Source organism: Tursiops truncatus, chromosome 8 (genome assembly GCF_011762595.2).
Source record: "Tursiops truncatus isolate mTurTru1 chromosome 8, mTurTru1.mat.Y, whole genome shotgun sequence".
Classification (NCBI taxonomy): Eukaryota; Metazoa; Chordata; class Mammalia; order Artiodactyla; family Delphinidae; genus Tursiops; species Tursiops truncatus.
This window is the reverse complement of record NC_047041.1, coordinates 77,995,520-78,015,050: the sequence shown is the minus strand read 5'-3', so window position 1 is coordinate 78,015,050 and position 19,531 is coordinate 77,995,520. Positions and strand designations below refer to the sequence as shown.

The 19,531-nt window shown below is 39.4% G+C and overlaps 1 protein-coding gene across 1 annotated transcript in view; it reads left to right on the top strand.

Moving 5' to 3' along the window:
- Positions 1-3,359: 3,359 nt before the first annotated feature.
- Positions 3,360-19,531, top strand: part of CCDC34 (coiled-coil domain containing 34) — a 54,861-nt gene continuing 38,689 nt past the window's right edge. The window contains exons 1-2 of the mRNA XM_019948401.3: positions 3,360-3,819; positions 8,570-8,705. Of these exons, the coding sequence (XP_019803960.2) occupies positions 3,362-3,819; positions 8,570-8,705 (594 nt within the window). The 5' untranslated portion in view covers positions 3,360-3,361. The remainder of the gene's footprint in view (positions 3,820-8,569; positions 8,706-19,531) is intronic.

Sequence of the window (19,531 nt, the reverse complement as noted above, 5' to 3'; positions counted from 1 at the left end):
CATCTAGCTAAAAGTTTTTTCTTTTCAAAAGTCATGTTACTGAATACTTTCATTGCATTCATTTAAAAAATAGAATAGCAGATATCTAAAATATGTGGTAAACTGTACTATACATATGGTAGGAAATACAATATTGTATGCAGTGTGTTTAATTATTAAAGTTTCTGGAAAGCAATCTATTTTGCCTTAATTTATACTAGATATATTAATGAATTTGCTTAGTGTTAAACTAAGCAAATTGAAGTAAAATATTTTTAAGAGTATTAGAAGAAATGTTGAGAGAACACTTTGCTGAAATTTAGAAGTGAGGTTTTATTCTATCTTAAGTCTGAACCATACTCACGGAAAACAAACTGTGAAATTTAAGAGGATACCATCAATTATATCTTATTTAAAAGCAAATTATTTTAAAAACTGCATGATTCCAGTTATAGCCAATTGCTCAAATGCAGTAGTCCTCCCTTTCTTCCCTTATCTGAGGTTTCACTTTCCATAGTTTTAGTTGCCTGTAGTCAACCGCAGTTCAAAAATATTAAATGGAAAATTCTAGATATAAAAAATTCATGTTTTAAATTGCACACCCTTCTGAGTAGTGTGATGAAATCTTGCGCTGGTCTACTCTGAAACGAATCATCCCTTTGTGCAGTATATCCTGCCTGTTAGTCACTTAGTAGCTGTCTCTGACTATCTCAGTGCTTGTGTTCAAGGAACCCTTATTTTACTTAATAATGGCCCCAAAGCATGAGAATAGTGATGCTGGCAATTCAGATATTCTCATACTATGCCTAATTTATAAATTAAACTGTATGGGGAAAAAAACATAGTATACATAGGGTTTGGTACTATCTACAGTTTCAGGCGTCCACTGGGGGTCTTGGGACATATCCCCTGTGGATAAGAAGGGTCTATTGTACTTAGAAATAATTCAGTATTCACAGTCATCAAGACTTCATTTTACAGATGGGAAAATAGAGGGCCTAATGAAATTTAAGTGAATACCTGACACATACAGCAAATTAGAACCCAAACCAGCACCCAGTTCCCCTTAATTTGAGATGTTTTTTGTTTTTGTTTGTTTTAAACTTCAGTATATGTTTGGAATTCCCATAACCAAAAGTAGAATACTATAATTACCCCTCCTCCCATGCCCTAGGCCCTTACTGCCCATACCCAACATCCAGCTTTGGCAGCTGTCAACAGCACATGGTAAATCTTGTTTCTCCTTCATCCCATTCACTCACCTTCTCTAATCCCTCTGCTCCTTGGATTATTTTGAAGCAAACCTAAAACTAATTGTTTCATCTGAAAATATTTCAATATGTCCAGGGATACATTTTTTTAAATTGTGTCATATATTGCAATAGGACTCACTGATAATGATGTTATTTTTGAAACAGAGATTTTCAAGCAAGGGTCACTCTTCACTTACACAAGTTTACAAAGCCAGCAAAAAATAGGAATTATCTCAAATATAGCGTGAAAGTGAAAATAAATGAGTAGTAAGAAGAGAAGTTACTAAGTTAATACCCTGAAACTTAAGGGGAGAGGCCCTCTTTCGAGCTTATTTATACATTTTATATAATGCAACCAAACTTGATTATGGTTTCTGTCCCAGTAACGAAAAGGCGCTGTAAGAAAGGAGACCACAGGACTTGATTATGTTCAAGCACCAGCACCAGCAGCTCTTAGCCTCTTAGCTCCAGGATTGTTACAGCATAATGCAGTAGTTGGTCATCATGATGATTCTGAGGCGTCAAGGGCATAATTTGTTTAAAACATTTTAGATCCCATAGCAAGAGGTTACAGTGGAACGGTTTTGGAGTTTAAATGATACAAGTTACCATTTACCATTTTCTCTTGTCTGGTCCTGTGCTAGAAGCTTTGAGAATTAATAAAATATGACTGGGAGATAGATTATTTCCCTATTTTACAGAGGAGTAAGTCAGAACTTGGAAAGGCAAAACAGCTTGTTTAGGGAAAACTAGCAAATAAGAGGAAAACCACGGATTCAAATACAGGTCTCTTACATACTAAAACTTGGTGTTTTTTTTTTCCTACTATGCTTCAGTAATGTGGGGTGATGTTTGTTGGGAATAGCTTCTCAAGTTTACCCCCTTATGAAGCCCTAAAGTGGCCCAGGGTGATGCTGTTGTTATTGATTCGAGAGATGCTCTCCTAAAAGGTTTTAACCAGATACACCAATATTGAGTAATTGGGATACAGAATGAAAACTCAAAGCCATTTTAGTCCTCCATCAATTCTATCACTCATTTAAATTGCTCTAGTTTTCTTCCATTTTCATTGTTTTTACTGAAAATTTTAACAAAACTTACATTCCATTTAAATAGTTTAACCATGTCATATTTTATTAAATAGCTTCTGTCTTCTGGATTGCCCTTAGTTACTATTATTTCTACTGTAATTCTTTGGTGTCAAATTTTGCAGATCTAAATTTCATTGAAGATTTCATATCACTCTTTGGTCAATGACAAATCCTGTGTGCTGTTTTAGCCATTGTCAGTTTTCATTGTGTGATATTTCTACAGCAATATGCATTATGAGCTGGATAAAGCCCATTTACTTAGAAGTGTACACAGTTCTGTCAGCATGAATAAAGGAACCAGCTTTAGTATCACCTCTTCCTTACTACCTTCATCCCCATCCCCAATCCCTGAGGAGAGTACTCCTTCTGAAGTCCCACAAAATGTTTTCATTCCTCACAAAATGCATATAACAGAATATTTTCACGGTATGACTCTTCACCACAAAAGAATGAGGAGCTTGTAACGGCTTGTAACGGCAAGGCTTGTATTTTATATATCTCCAGTGCTTAGCACAGACCGTAGTACACTAGAGCCTTCAGAAAGGCCCCGATGTTCATATGCACTAAACAAACGAGTTCCTGTAAGATGCTAGGCAGACGAAGGGCTACCAAAAACAATGAAAGATTGTACCAAAAGTGCATTTTTAGATACATCTCTAAACTTGGATAATGTTCGCCCCCCCACCCCCTAAAATACGGCCGTGTGTGGCCGTGTGCTGAGAGAAATCACGGCTGATCCTTGTAACCCTGACCTTGTAATGATACGGGGTTAGTTTTCGCTCCTGCTTTTCCCCCCCAAAATATCTGCCTTACTCAGTGATAGCACATTTCCTGTACCGAATGAACCAAACAAGGGACGGGCCCTCCAAGCTGTCAGCCGGGAGCGGGACCTTATCCGTGAGCGGAGCGCGGGTTTAAGTCAGAAGAAGTAGCGCAGGTCCAGGCCAGGGAGGAGGGAGGGCTGCCAAGAGCCCGCAGGGCGCCGGAAGCCACCTTCTACAGGGCTGGACAAAGCCCAGGTGGCCTCCACGCGTCGCCATGGCAACGCAAAGTCAGCGCCCGCCCGGATTGGCCGCGCCGCCGCGCGCGGGGCCTGCTGGGAGAGCACGTCCCCGCCGCCGCAGCCCTGCCGGTTTGAACTTGGCGGGCTCCATGAGGGCTGTGGGGCGGTGGGGGGTTGTTTTGCCCCTTCCCGACTCCCGGTTCTTGGCCGATTGCAGGTCCAGGCCTCGGCCCACCTCGGGCTCCTTCTCCGTCCTCATGGCGGGCGCCCGGGGGCAGGGGCTAGAGGCGGTGGAGGTGTGCTCAGTGTCGCCGCCGCTGAGCTGCGGCTATTCCACCATGTCGCTGTTGTCTCCTCTCGGCCACAAGAGCTTCCCGTTTGACGACGACGACGACGGTGACGGGGAGGAGGAGGTAGATGTGGACGAAGATGCTCATGACTCAGAGGCCAAGGTGGAGAGCCCGAGAGGAATGGAGTTACAGGGGTGCTCCAGGTAAACCCGAGGCCGCCGGCCGATACAGCCCCTCTCAAGATTTCTTAGACCTTTCTAAGTACTTTCTTCTGGCGGCCAAACACCCTCTTGTCTTCCCTCTCAAAGGCTGCACGGGCACCTGCATCCGCAGGTGCTGCTGCTTTTGGCGCATAGAGTCTGGGCCGGTTCTTACACATGACCACAGATTTATCATCGTTCTTAATCTTTTTCCTGAGAATGTGATGATTCTTACAGTCTCGCTCCCCAGAGAAACGCACCTAGTCTTAAACATAAAATTTTGCTGCAATTTCAGGAGTTTTATGAAAACTCAGAGAACAGATTGGGGACACTAGAACTCTTGTCCAAACCCTTAATACCAAAATGTAGTTGACTGCACCTTAGTGATACCTGGAGCTATTTTGAAAACAGTCTGATTGTCAGTGAAGTATGTTGTAGTAAGCAGTATACTTTTTATGTCTTAGATTAAGAGCTGAAGCTTGGAGGCTAGCAATGTCAACTTCAGCATCCAGAGACAATGTTGGGTCTGCTCTGAGCACTTAACAGTAGAAAAGAAGTCATTGAATCAGAGAGTGTTAGAATCAAAGGGATTATTAGAGCCATCTTAATTTATTTATTTCTGCAGTTCATTCGGCAGTTTGTGCCATATGGGGCCCATAAACAAGATAGGCATTGTCTTTACTCTCATGGGATTAAAGCCTACATCTAGCCACTCATTTTACAGATAACAAAACTGGCTCAGGATACAAATAAAAAGTCTAATTCAAAGGCATACACCTAGTTATTAGCAAAGCTGGGCCTAGTCCCAAGGTATATTGCTCGTGTTTTCTCTTCCCTATGCTACGTGCCTATTGTTGGGCATAAAGAAGTAGGAGCAAAGGGCCTATCCCTGCAGGAATATCTTTTTCTGGGACAGACTTAGTGATGCAGGTCCATTCAGAGGTAGACTCATTATGTCATCTAAAGGAAGCATTTACAAATTTCTGATTGTCAAGCTGCACAAGGCATAATACAGGAGATCTAAGACATACAGACCAAAGAACCCATGCTTTATGTGTAAGCAACCAGTTAAACCCCTTTGCTATAAGACATGCATACACAGAGTGAGTAAATGGAATATGGAACCGTATGAAGTGACTCACATACACAGTTACAACAGTGAGTCTCTTAAGAATGAGAAGTAAACATTAGTACTTTGGTAGGAATGGAGATCAGTAAGAGTGACCAAGCAAGCCACTTGTCCAGACTGGTTGTAACAACAAGAAAGTTTCAGGAGTCCGTTTTCATGTGGGCCTTTGTACAGATTCTTCAGGATCGAGTTGGTCTCAGTGATTTTTAAAATAAATGATTTTTAAAATAATTTTAAAATAAAGTACCTTCTAAGCCTAATCAGCAGGACTAAGCAATGTAGACAGTTTAGCAACCCAAGGAATGATGGCCATGAAAACTACAGCTCAGCTACTGAGACCTTGCATTAGCTTCCAAGAGCCAAAGCCCTAACCAAATAGAGCTCATTACAGGAGGAGCCAGTCATATTTATGTCAAACCTTAGCCAAAGCGCGAATGAGCTGGTAACACCCCAGGGCCATAGCTGCCTTCCTATCACAGTTCATCCCCTCTGAATCAAGGCAATAGGTAAGATGTGGTCTGGAGAGAATGCAGGAATTGTCAGGCCTGTGTGTGGCAAGTGTCAGATGCTTATTAGGTGTTCAATAAACATATGCTGAAGGAATGCCTATTTCCCACTTCCTAGAGAACAGATAGTTGTGGTGATTGTTTTCAAATGCTTCAGAAAACCCAGCACTTCTTTTCAGGAAAGAGAAGTGTTTAGAACATTTCCTTATTCCTCCTCCCTACCTCTCACCTTTAGTTGGTGCCCTGACAGTTTGGGAGTGATGGGATGAAGAGGGCAGGTGCCTGAGCTGTAGCGGTGAGCATCCTCTTGTGGACCAGAGTGTGGAATTTTATGCCTTTTTTTTTTCCATCCTTCACCTGCCACAGGGATCTGACTGTGGCAAAACTAATAGGGTGAGGCTTTCTTGGGATAGACTCAGGCATCAGCTGCACATGATGGGGTTGAGCTGCAGGTATTTTCGGTGTATAGAGAGCTGTGCTTAGAGGACGCACTGACCTTCAGGTGTGTTGGATAGCACTGCGGTAAATAAAGCTCACAGGTGACTTCAGACAAGATAATGAGAAATATTTTCCTGGAGTCTTTTATAATATGCATTGGGCCTGCTGTTTGTTCAGCTTTATCCTGGAAACCCATTAGGAAACCCGTGCCTTAATAAACGTCTTGGTCATAAACAGCTGCTTATCAAGCCTCTCTTGATTATGATTAGAGCTGTAGTATATATGCCACACATTTTGAATATATTTGTTAAAACTGATGAGGCAAGAAATGTAATATTTAAAGTGTCATTTTAAAAAGAAAACACTGATCTCACTGATTTCTTCTTTCAACAAACATTTCTTAGGAGCCTACTATATTCTAGGCTCTAAGCTAGACTCTTGAAATAAAAAATGAGTTAAGACATGTTTTCTGTCTCTTAGGAATTCATGGTTTCTGGCAGAGATGGACAAGTGACAGAAAGCCTAAGGCACTTAGTCCAGATTTTTTGCAGAATGAGGCAATAAAGGTTAAAACCTGAGCTAAATCTTAAAGGGAGAGTAGGAATTAGCTATACTCCTCCTAGTAGTACTAACTGACACGTTCCAAATGCTTACTGAGTGCCCGGAACTGAGGTAAGTGCTGTAGTGTGGATCGTTCATGCCGCAGTACCTGTGAGGTAGCCACTACTATTTTCTCCACTTAACAGATGAGAAACGGAGGCTTAAAGAGGTTAAAAAATGTACATAGCTAGGAAGCAGCAGGTAGAGATTCACCCAAATGTTTTACTCCCAAATCTAAACTCTTACTTTGGCCGTGTGTGGAGGTGGAGGAAAAGAATTTCAGAATTTTAAGCAAACCTGCAGAGCACAAGGGCGTGGCATATTCATCAACGTGCCTAAGTTCAATAAGACTGAAACGTAGAGTCCAGATCAGCTATTGGTGGAAGAAGAGGCAGGAAGATAAGCAGGGCCGATTCATGGGTGTTAGGCTGTGGAGTGTGGATTTCATCCTATGGGCAGAGGAGCACTGAAGAATTTTGAGATGGGGAGTGACATGTCGGAAGGATGCATTTGAAGGATGAATCTGGCAACGGTGGAGAATAGTTTGAAATGGAGGGAGAAAGGCCAGTTATGACCAGACAGCAGTTGTGAGGTTGTAGAAGAGAAGAATGGCTTGAGAAAACTGAAAGAAGTAAAATAGACAGGATGGGGTGATTATATGGGTGTGGGACCTAGAGGTACCAAATGTGGACGGGAAGCAGGAGTCAAAGATCTGGCTTCTGGCTTGGCTAACTGGGTGGGTATTGGTACTCTTCCCCGAGGTAGGATTATAAGAGGAGGAGTAAGATTCTTCTTGATGGGGAGGGTAGTGAGTGGGTGGTAGATGATTTGACTTGTTTTAGACTGGTTGAGTTTGGTATTTAAGTGGAGCTGTCTATTGGATGGTTGAAAATGAAAGTTTGGAGCTGAAGGGCAAGGTTTAGCCTGGAATGCCCAATCCAGGCCTCATCAGCACCTAGTGACAGTGGAAGCTCCGGGAGGGTAAGGTGGTGCTCTGCAAGACTGACAAGGAAAGATATAGGAAATAAATGACACATCAACAGTGTCCCTTTCCCACTAGAATACAAATTCCATAATGACATGGATGAATGAAGAAACAGCAGAAAAAAACAAGTAAATGGAAGCTACAAGGCAGAAAAAGCTGAGCATGGCAGTGGACGAGGCAGTTGGTTGCCTGAAGCAGGAATGTTAGAGACAAAGAGGGGCTGAGTCTATAATACTGTAGTGTTTTGAGCTGCCTCGGGTCCTGAACAAGCTTTCTTTCCATGCGTGCTCATGGTTCAGCTGTTCCTGCTTTATGGGGCTTGTGTATCTGACCAAGGCCCTGTGTTCTTTATGTATGTATGTTCTCACAGTACTTCTCCTCCCCTCTTCTTTTGAGCTTGAGTGAGTGCTTACTTTTCCACATACCCAGAAGAGACGGACTGACAGAGGTTCGTGGTGGAGACAATGGTAGGAGGTAACCCAACTCTGGGGAGCTGTGGACACCCTATCTGAGAACTGGCAAAAGGGAGTCCACCAAAACATGAAAGAATACAAGGACCATATATTTTTGATACCTTTTTATTTCAAAACAATTGCAAACTTACAGAAAAGTTGAGAGTGTAAAGAACTCTGTCTGCCCTTCACACCAAAACCTTAATTGTTACCACATCAGCTTTACCATCCTCGCTGTGTAGGTATGTATTCTTCCCTTCGTGAAGTATTTAAAGGAGGAAAAGGGAAAAGTCTGCTCCAGAATCTGGCTAGACACATGTGTTGTAATTAGTAGTCCAGATATAAGATTTTTAAGAATAAAAAAAAATTGTTGTAATTGAGGCAAATGGACTGGGTGTGATTTTAGAACATGAGAGAATTCAAAGGCAGTCTGAAGGGTAAACTAATTCAAACATTGGACTTTCTGATCATGGTTTTTCAAGTGTATATTTATATATGATTAATTCAGCATATTTATATATAAAAGTCACAGTATTGTAAATTTGTTGTGGAATTCTGCTTTCATTGTACAGCTAAGTGACTTTGACTGCTAAGCCAAAGAGTTTTGAGTACAAGTGCTGTAGTATCCTCTCTTTTGCAATAGTGTGGTTGGACCCGAAGATAACCAAGAAGAACAGAAACAGGTGCAGTTACCAGAAAGCAGCCTGACACCGTGGGAAGTGTGGTTTGTTGGCAAAGAAAAAGTAGAACGTGACCGTCTGCAACGGAAGGCTCTAGAGGTAAAACTAGACAGTATTCTTTCTATTTAGTCCATGAGCTCACAAAGTAGAGCTGCTGTCAAAATTAAAATGTTATTGTTATTATCCCTCACAGCAGACTTTTTGCATTTTCTTGTATCAGTTTGCTATATTGATATTAATAACTTACTGGAGAAATAATACATGTTCATTATAAGAACATCTGGAAGATACAGCTAAGCATAATTAGGAAAATGAAAATCTCTAATCTTGTCCCCTGGAGATAACTATTGTTTGTTTTTGTGGTCTTTTAAAATTTTTATTTATTTATTTATTTTTGGCTGCAATGAGTCTTGGTTGCTGCACTTGGGCTTTTTCTAGTCGTGGTAAGCGGGGGCTACTCTTTGTTGTGGTGCGCGGGCTCCTCATTGCAGTGGCTTCTCTTGTTGTGGATGGAGCGTGGGTTCTAGGCACGCGGGCTTCAGTAGTTGTGGCACGCAGGCTCTAGAGCGCAGGCTCAGTAGTTGCGGCACACGGGCTTAGTTGCTCCACGGCATGTGGGATCTTTCCGGACCAGGGCTCGAACCTGTGTCCCCTGCATTGGCAGGCAGACTCCCAACCACTGTGCCACCAGGGAATTCCCCAGAACTATTGTTAATATTATGGCATATAGCCTTCCACATTTTCTTCTATGTAAATTTTAAAAAACATGTGCAAATGTATATTCATATAGTGTCACCATATGTACATTTAACTAAAGTCAGCTGCATATACTTGGTAAAATTTTTAAGAGAAATAAAAATTGAAGTAGAGGCTGGAAATCTATCCCCATATCACTCAGAGCATGTGCCCCAGAGTGAGTTTGTGCTGGGAGATGGGAATCTTCTGGGCTTTCAGGTTTTTTCAGTTTCTCTTTGCCTCCCTGCCTCACTTGTGGACATTTTTGTATTCGTAATTCTCTCTGAACTCTGTCCAAACTCAAAAAATAGTTTGAGATACATTTTCACATGAATCCGTCATTCTTTGAACTCTTATCATTTGCTGTTTAGAACCTAGCAGCCAAATAGATTTGGATAGTTTGGCATCCTCCAGTATCTAGACCAACTGAATTCTCTCTATCCAGACACAGAAACCAGGTAGATTTGAGTGGTGAGGGATATGTCTTGTTTTTAATAAATAGGATCACTCTTTTGTAACCTGCTTTTTTCTGCTTGTTGCATTATTAATGTTTCTGTATCATTAAATATTTTTATAGCATCATTTAAAAATGGCTAAGATTATTAAAATATATTTAGAATGTATTGAATATATAATAGAATATAGTTAACCAGTTCACTATTGTTGCATATTTAAGTTTATTCTAATTTATTACTCTCCCTGTTACTGTAAAATCCTTGGAATTGAAACTTCACCCTCCATGATCTTCTTGGAGTAAATTTTCCATTTCAGTTTTGAAACTAGTTGTTCTTTCTGTGATGGCTTTCTAGCCAGGTAGGCAGTCTTGGCATGATTCAAATGGTTGTAGAAGCCAGTACATTCTGCAATTTCCCTATTGCAGTATACTTTGTATTCTAAGTACAAATTTATTCTTGGAAAAGTACACAGTAGTATTTGTTTCTGCTTAGAAGGGCACAGGACTTGAGAAAGACCTTATGGTTTGATGTCAGGCAGGCTTATTTAAACTTTTACACTTCCATTTCCTCATCTCTACAGTAAGGATAAAATAATGCTATCTGGTCACAGGGTTTTTTAGAGCAGCGGTCCCCAGCCTTTTTGGCACCAGGGACCAGTTTCATGGAAGACAGTTTTTCCATGGATTTGGGGAGGGGGAGATGGTTCAGGCGGTAATGCGAGCGATGGGGAGCGGCAGATGAAGCTTTGCTCACTTGCCCACCCCTCACCTCCTGCTGTGCGGCCCAGTTGCTAACAGGCTGCAGACCAGTACTAGTCCACAGCCTGGGGGTTGGGGGACCCCTGTTTTAGAGGATTAAATGAGACAAATTATAAAGATGGCTGGTGTTTTTATTGGTATTGTTATTGATATCATTGCTAGTCACAGTCTTTTTCTTTCTCTTTTATTGAATTATGGTTGATTTACAATGATGTATTAGTTTCAGATGTATAGCAAGCTGATTCAGTTTTATATATACATATGCACACATACATATACACATTTTCAGATTCTTTTCCATTATAGGTTATTACAAGATATTGAATATAGTTACCTGTGCTATAGAGTAAATCCTTGTTGCTTATGTATTTTATATACAGTAGTGTGTATCTGTTAATCCCCAACTCCTAATTTTTCCCTCCCCCATCTTTCCCCTTTGGTAACCATAAGTTTGTTTTCTATGTCTGTGAGTCTGTTTCTGCTTTGTAAATACGTTCATTTGTATCATTTTTTTAGATTCCACGTATAAGTGATATCATATGATATTTGCCTTTCTCAGTCTGACTTCATTTAGTGTGATAATTTCTAGGTCCATCCATGTTGCTACAAATGGCATTATTTCATTCATTTTTATGGCTGAGTAATATTCCATTGTGTGTGTGTATGTGTGTATACATGTGTGTGTGTGTGTGTGTGTGTGTATGTGTGTATGTATGTGTATATATATATATCCCACGTCTTTTTTATCCATTCGTCTGTTGATGAACATTTAGGTTGCTTCCATGTCTTGGCTATTTGAAATAGTGGTGCTGTGAACATTGGGATGCATGTATCTTTTCAAATTAGAGTTTTCATCTGTTCTGAATATATACCCAGGAGTGGAATTGTTGGATCATACGGTAACTCAATTTTTAATTTTTTAAGGAACCTCCATACTGTTCTCCCTAATGGGTACGCCAATTTACATTCCTACCAACAGTGTAGGAGGGTTCCCTTTCCTCCTCACCTTCTCCAGCATTTATTATTTGTAGATTTTTTGATGATGGCCATTCTGACCAGCGTGAGATGATACTTTATTGTAGTTTTGATTTGCATTTCTCTGTAATTAGCTATGTTGAGCATCTTTTCGTGTGCCTGTGGGTCATCTGTATGTCTTTGGAGAAATGTCTATTTACGTTTTCTGCCTATTTTTTGATTCTGTTGTTTCTTTTTTTTGATAATAAGCTGTATGAGCTTTTTGTATATTTTGGAAATTAATCCCTTGTTCGTTGTATCATTTGCAAATATTTTCTCCCATTCCGTAGGTTGTCTTTTCATTTTGTTTATGATTTCCTTTGCTGTGTATATAAGCTTTTAAGTTTAATTAGGTCCCATTTATTTGCTTTTGCTTTTATTTCCATTACTATAAAAGACAGATCCAAAAAAGTATTGCTGCAGTTTATGTCAAAGAGTGTTCTGCCTATGTTTTCCTCTAAGAGTTTTATAGTATCTGGCTTTACATTTCGGGCTTTAATCCTTTTTGAGTTTATTTTTGTGTATGGTGTTAGAGAACAGTCTAATATTATTCATTTACATGTAGCTATCCAGTTTTCCCAGCACCACTTATTGAAGAGACTGTCTTTTCTCCATTGTATATTCTTGCTTGTTTTGTCAAAGCTTAATTGACCATAGGTGCGTGGGTTTATTTCTGGGCTTTCTATCCTGTTCCATTGAACTATATTTCTGTTTTTTGCACCAATACTATACTGTTTTGATTACTGTAGCTTTGTAGTATAGCCTGAAGTCAGGGAGCCAGATTTCCTCTTGCACTGTTTTTCTTTCTCAGGACTGCTATTGGGGTCTTTTGGCTATTTGGGGTCTTTTATATTTCCTTACAAATTTTAAGATTCTTTTGTTTTAGTTCTATGAAAAATGCCATTGGTAATTTGGTAGGGATTACATTGAATCTGTAGATTGCCTTCGATAGTGTAGTCATTTAGACAATATTGATTCTTCCAACCCAGGAACATGGTATATCTTTCCACATGTGTGTGTCATGTTTGGTTTCTTTCATCAGGGTCTTATGTTTTTCTGAGTACAGGTCCTTTGGCTCCTTAGGTAGGTTTATTCCTAGGTATTTTATTCTTTTTGATGTGATGGTAAATGGAATTGTTTCCTTAATTTCTCTTTCTGCTCTTTCATTGTTAGTGTATAGACATGCAGCAGATTTCTGTGTATTAATTTTGTATCCTGTAATTTACTGAATTCATTGATGAGCTCTAGTAGTTTTCTGGTAGCATCATTAGGATATTCTATGTGTAGTATTATGTCATCTGCAAACAGTAACAGGATTACTTCTTCTTTTCCAATTTGGATTCCTCTTATTTCTTTTTCTTCTCTGATTGCTGTGGCTGGGACTTCCAGAACTATGCTGAATAAAAGTGGCAACGTGGACATCCTTGTCTTGTTCCTTAATCCTAGAAGTAATGCTTTCAGCTTTTCACCATTGAGTATGATGTTAGCTGTGGGTTTATCATATATGGCCTTTAGTTTCTTGAGATAGGTTCCCTCTAAGCCCACTTTCTGAAGAGTTTTTTTTTGTGTGTTTTTTTTAACATCTTTTTTAGAGTATAATTGCTTTACAATGGTGTGCTAGTTTCTGCTTTATAACAAAGTGAATCAGTTATACATATACATATACATATGTTCCCATATCTCTTCCTTCTTGCGTCTCCCTCCCTCCCACCCTCCCTATCCCACCCCTCTAGGTGGTCACAAAGCACAGAGCTGATCTCCCTGTGCTATGCGGCTGCTTCCCACTAGCTATCTATTTTACGTTTGGTAGTGTATATATGTCCATGCTACTCTCTCGCTCTGTCACAGCTTACCGTTCCCCCTCCCCATATCCTCAAGTCCATTCTCTAATAGGTCTGTGTCTTTATTCCTGTCTTACCCCTAGGTTCTTCATGACATTTTTTTTTCTTAAATTCCATGTATATATGTTAGCATTCGGTATTTGTCTTTCTCTTTCTGACTTACTTCACTCTATATGACAGACTCTGGGTCCATCCACCTCATTACAAATAGCTCAATTTCGTTTCTTTTTATGGCTGAGTAATATTCCATTGTATATATGTGCCACATCTTTTTTGTTTTTTTTTTCATGCTTCATCTCATTTATTCTTTTTTTTTTTAACATCTTTATTGGGGTATAATTGCTTTACAATGGTGTGTTAGTTTCTGCTTTATAACAAAGTGAATCAGTTATACATAAACATATGTTCCCATATGTCTTCCCTCTTGTGTCTCCCTCCCTCCCACTCTCCCTATCCCACCCCTCCAGGCTGTCACAAAGCACCGAGCCAATATCCCTGTGCCATGCGGCTGCTTCCCACTAGCTATCTACCTTACTACGTTTGTTAGTGTGTATATGTCCATGACTCTCTCTCGCCCTGTCACAGCTCACCCTTCCCCCTCCCCATAACCTCAAGTCCGTTCTCTAGGAGGTCTGCGTCCTTATTCCTGCCTTACCGCTAGGTTCTTCATGACATTTTTTTTTTTCTTAAATTCCATATATATGTGTTAGCATACGGTATTTGTCTTTTTCTTTCTGACTTACTTCACTCTGTATGACAGACTCTAGGTCTATCCACCTCATTACAAATAGCTCAATTTCGTTTCTTTTTATGGCTGAGTAATATTCCATTGTATATATGTGCCACATCTTCTTGATCCATTCATCCGATGATGGACACTTAGGTTGTTTCCATCTCCGGGCTACTGTAAATAGAGCTGCACTGAACATTTTGGTACATGACTCTTTTTTAATTATGGTTTTCTCAGGGTATATGCCCAGTAGTGGGATTGCTGGGTCGTATGGTAGTTCTATTTGTAGTTTTTTAAGGAACCTCCATACTGTTCTCCATAATGGCTGTACCAATTCACATTCCCACCAGCAGTGCAAGAGTGTTCCCTTTTCTCCCCACCCTCTCCAGCATTTATTCTTTCTAGATTTTTTGATGATGGTCATTCTGACCAGTGTGAGATGATATCTCATTGTAGGTTTGACTTGCATTTCTCTAATGATTAATGATGTTGAGCATTCTTTCATGTGTTTGTTGGCAGTCTGTATATCTTCTTTGGAGAAATGTCTATTTAGGTCTTCTGCCCATTTTTGGATTGGGTTGTTTGTTTTTTTGTTATTGAGCTGCATGAGCTGCTTATAAATTTTGAAGATTAATCCTTTGTCAGTTGCTTCATTTGCAAATATTTTCTCCCATTCTGAGGGTTGTCTGTTGGACTTGTTTATGGTTTCCTTTGCTGTACAAAAGCTTTGAAGTTTCATTAGGTCCCATTTGTTTATTTTTGTTTTTATTTCCATTTCTCTGGGAGGTGGGTCAAAAAAGATCTTGCTGTGATTTATGTCATAGAGTGTTCTGCCTATGTTTTCCTCTAAGAGTTTGATAGTGTCTGGCCTTACATTTAGGTCTTAAATCCATTTTGAGCTTGTTTTTGTGTATGGTATTAGGAAGTGATCTAATCTCATACTTTTACATGTACCTGTCCAGTTTTCCCAGCACCACTTATTGAAGAGGCTGTCCTTTCTCCACTGTACATTCCTGCCTCCTTTATCAAAGATAAGGTGACCATATGTGCATGGGTTTATCTCTGGGCTTTCTATCCTGTTCCATTAATCTATATTTCTGTTTTTGTGCCAGTACCATACTGTCTTGATTACTGTGGCTTTGTAGTATAGTCTGAAGTCCAGGAGCCTGATTCTTCCAGCTCCGTTTTTTGTTCTCAAGATTGCTTTGGCTATTCGGGGTCTTTTGTGTTTCCATACAAATTGTGAAATTTTTTGTTCTAGTTCTGTGAAAAATGCCAGTGGTAGTTTGATAGAGATTGCATTGAATCTGTAGATTGCTTTGGGTAGTAGAGTCATTTTCACAATATTGATTCTTCCAATCCAAGAACATGGTATATCTCTCCATCTATTTGTATCATCTTTAATTTCTTTCATCAGTGTCTTATAATTTTTTGCATACAGGTCTTTTGTCTCCTTAGGTAGGTTTATTCCTAGATATTTTATTCTTTTTGTTGCAATGGTAAATGGGAGTGTTTTCTTGATTTCACTTTTAGGTTTTTCATCATTATTGTGTAGGAATGCCAGAGATTTCTGTGCATTAATTTTGTATCCTGCTACTTTACCAAATTCATTGATTAGCTCTAGTAGTTTTCTGGTGGCATGTTTAGGATTCTGTATGTATAGTATCATGTCATCTGCAAACAGTGACAGCTTTACTTCTTCTTTTCCGATTTGGATTCCTTTTCTTCTCTGATTGCTGTGGCTAAAACTTCCAAAACTATGTTGAATAAGAGTGGTGAGAGTGGGCAACCTTGTCTTGTTCCCAATCTTAGTGGAAATGCTTTCAGTTTTTCACCATTGAGGACGATGCTGGCTGTAGGTTTGTCATATATGGCCTTTATTATGCTGAGGAAAGTTCCCTCAATGCCTACTTTCTGCAGGGTTTTTATCATAAATGGGTGTTGAATATTGTCGAAAGCTTTCTCTGCATCTATTGAGATGATCACATGGTTTTTCTCCTTCAGTTTGTTAATAGGTGTATCACGTTGATTGATTTGCGTGTATTGAAGAATCCTTGCATTCCTGGAATAAACCCCACTTTATCATGGTGTATGATCCTTTTTATGTGCTGTTGGATTCTGTTTGCTAGTATTTTGTTGAGGATTTTTGCATCTATGTTCATCAGTGGTATGGGCCTATAGTTTTCTTCCTTTGTGATGACATCCTTGTCTGGTTTTGGTATCAGGGTGATGGTGGCCTCGTAGAATGAGTTTGGGAGTGTTCCTCCCTCTGCTATATTTTGGAAGAGTTTGAGAACGATAGGTGTTAGCTCTTCTCTAAACGTTTGATAGAATTCGCCTGTGAAGCCATCTGGTCCTGGGCTTTTGTTTGTTGGAAGATTTTTAATCACAGTTTCAATTTCAGTGCTTGTGATTGGTCTGTTCATATTTTCTATTTCTTCCTGATTCAGTCTTGGCAGGTTGTGCTTTTCTAAGAATTTGTCCATTTCTTCCAGGTTGTCCATTTTATTGGCATAGAGTTGCTTGTAGTAATCGCTCATGATCTTTTGTATTTCTGCAGTGTCAGTTGTTACTTCTCCTTTTTCATTTCTAAATCTATTGATTAGAGGCTTCTCCCTTTTTTTCTTGATGAGTCTGGCTAATGGTTTATCAATTTTGTTTATCTTCTCAAAGAACAAGCTTTTAGTTTTATTGATCTTTGCTATCGTTTCCTTCATTTCTTTTTCATTTATTTCTGATCTGATTTTTATGATTTCTTCCGCTAACTTTGGGTTTTTTTTTTGTTTTTCTTTCTCTAATTGCTTTAGGTGCAAGGTTAGGTTGTTTATTCGAGATGTTTCCTGTTTCTTAAGGTAGGATTGTATTCCTATAAACTTCCCTCTTAGAACTGCTTTGCTGCATCCCATAGGTTTTGGGTCGTCGTGTCTCCATTGTCATTTGTTTCTAGGTATTTTTTTATGTCCTCTTTGATTTCTTCCGTGATCACTTCGTTATTAAGTAGTGTATTGTTTAGCCTCCTTGTGTTTGTATTTTTTACAGATCTTCTCCTGTAATTGATATCTAGTTTCATAGCGTTGTGGTCGGAGAAGATACTTGATACAATTTCAATTTTCTTAAGTTTACCAAGGCTTGGTTTGTGACCCAAGAGATGATCTATCCTGGAGAATGTTCCATGAGCACTTGAGAAAAATGTGTATTCTGTTGTTTTTGGATGGAATGTCCTATAAATATCAATTACGTCCATCTTGTTTAATGTATCATTTAAAGCTTGTGTTTCCTTATTTATTTTCATTTTGGATGATCTGTCCAGGGGTGAAAGTGGGGTGTTAAAATCCCCTACTATGAATGTGTTACTGTCGATTTCCCCTTTTATGGCTGTTAGTATTTGCCTTATGTATTGAGGTGCTCCTATGTTGGGTGCATAAATATTTACAATTGTTATATCTTCTTCTTGCATCAATCCCTTGATCATTATGTAGTGTCCTTCTTTGTCTCTTCTAATAGTCTTTATTTTAAAGTCTATTTTGTTTGATATGAGAATTGCTACTCCAGCTTTCTTTTGATTTCCATTTGCATTGAATATCTTTTTCCACCCCCTCACTTTCAGTGTGTATGCGTCCCTAGGTCTGAAGTGGGTCTCTTGTAGACAGCATATATATGGGTCTTGATTTTGTATCCATTCAGCCAGTCTGTGTCTTTTGGTGGGAGCATTTAATCCATTTACATTTAAGGTAATTATCGATATGTGTGTTCCTATTCCCATTTTCTTAATTGTTTTGGGTTTGTTATTGTAGGTCTTTTCCTTCTCTTGTGTTTCTTGCCTAGAGAAGTTCCTTTAGCATTTGTTGTAAAGCTGGTTTGGTGGTGCTGAACTCTCTCAGCTTTTGCTTGTCTGGAAAGGTTTTAATTTCTCCATCAAATCTGAATGAGATCCCTGCTGGGTAGAGTAATCTTTGTTGTAGATTTTTCTCCTTCATCACTTTAAATATGTACTGCCAGTCCCTTCTGGCTTGCAGAGTTTCTGCTGAAAGATCAGCTGTTAACCTTATGGGGATTCCCTTGTGTGTTATTCGTTGTTTTTCCCTTGCTGCTTTTAATATGTTTTCTTTGTACTTAATTTTTGACAGTTTGATTAGTATATGTCTTGGTGTGTTTCTCCTTGGATTTATCCTGTATAGGACTCTCTGTGCTTCCTGGACCTGATTAACTATTTCCTTTCCCATATTAGGGAAGTTTTCAACTATAATCTCTTCAAATATTTTATCAGTCCCTTTCTTTTTCTCTTCTTCTTCTGGAACCCCAGTAATTCGAATGTTGGTGCGTTTAGTGTTGTCCCAGCGGTCTCTGAGACTGTCCTCAGTTCTTTTCATTCTTTTTTCTTTATTCTGCTCTGCAGTAGTTATTTCCACTATTTTTTCTTCCAAGTCATTTATCCGTTCTTCTACCTCAGTTATTCCCCTATTGATCCCATCTAGAGTATTTTTAATTTCATTTATTGTGTTGTTCATCATTGCTTGTTTCATCTTTAGTTCTTCTAGGTCCTTGTTAAATGTTTCTTGCATTTTGTCTATTCTATTTCCAAGATTTTGGATCTTCTTTACTATCATTATTCTGAATTCTTTTTCAGGTAGACTGCCTATTTCCTCTTCATTTGTTAGGTCTGATGGGTTTTTGTCTTGCTCCTTCATCTGCTGTGTGTTTTTCTGTCTTCTCATTTTGCTTATCTTACTGTGTTTGGGGTCTCCTTTTTGCAGGTTGCAGTTTCATACTTCCCGTTGTTTTTGATGTCTGTCCCCAGTGGCTAAAGTTGGTTCAGTGGGTTGTGTAGGCTTCCTGGTGGAGGGGACTAGTGCCTGTGTTCCGGTGGATGAGGCTGGATCTTGTCTTTCTGGTGGGCAGGTCCACGTCTGGTGGTGTGTTTCGGGGTGTCTGTGGACTTATTATGATTTTAGATTATGATTTCTGCTAATGGGTGGGGTTGTGTTCCTGTCTTGCTGGTTTGGCATAGGGTGTCCAGCACTGTAGCTTGCTGGTCGTTGAGTGAAGCTGGGTGCTGGTGTTGAGATGGAGATCTCTGGGAGATTTTTGCCGTTTGATATTATGTGGAGCTGGGAGGTGTCTTGTGGACCAGTGTCCTGAAGTTGGCTCTCCCACCTCAGAGGCACAGCACTGACTCCTGGCTGCAGCACCAAGAGCCTTTCATCCACACGGCTCAGAATAAAAGGGAGAAAAAGTAGAAAGAAAGGAAGGAAGGAAGAAGGGAGGGAGGGAGGGAAGGAGGGAAGAAAGAAAGAAAAGAAAGAAAGAAAGAGGAGAGAGGATAAAATAAAATAAAGTAAGATAAAATAAAGTTATTAAAATAAATATAATTATTAAGAAAAAAAAATTTTTT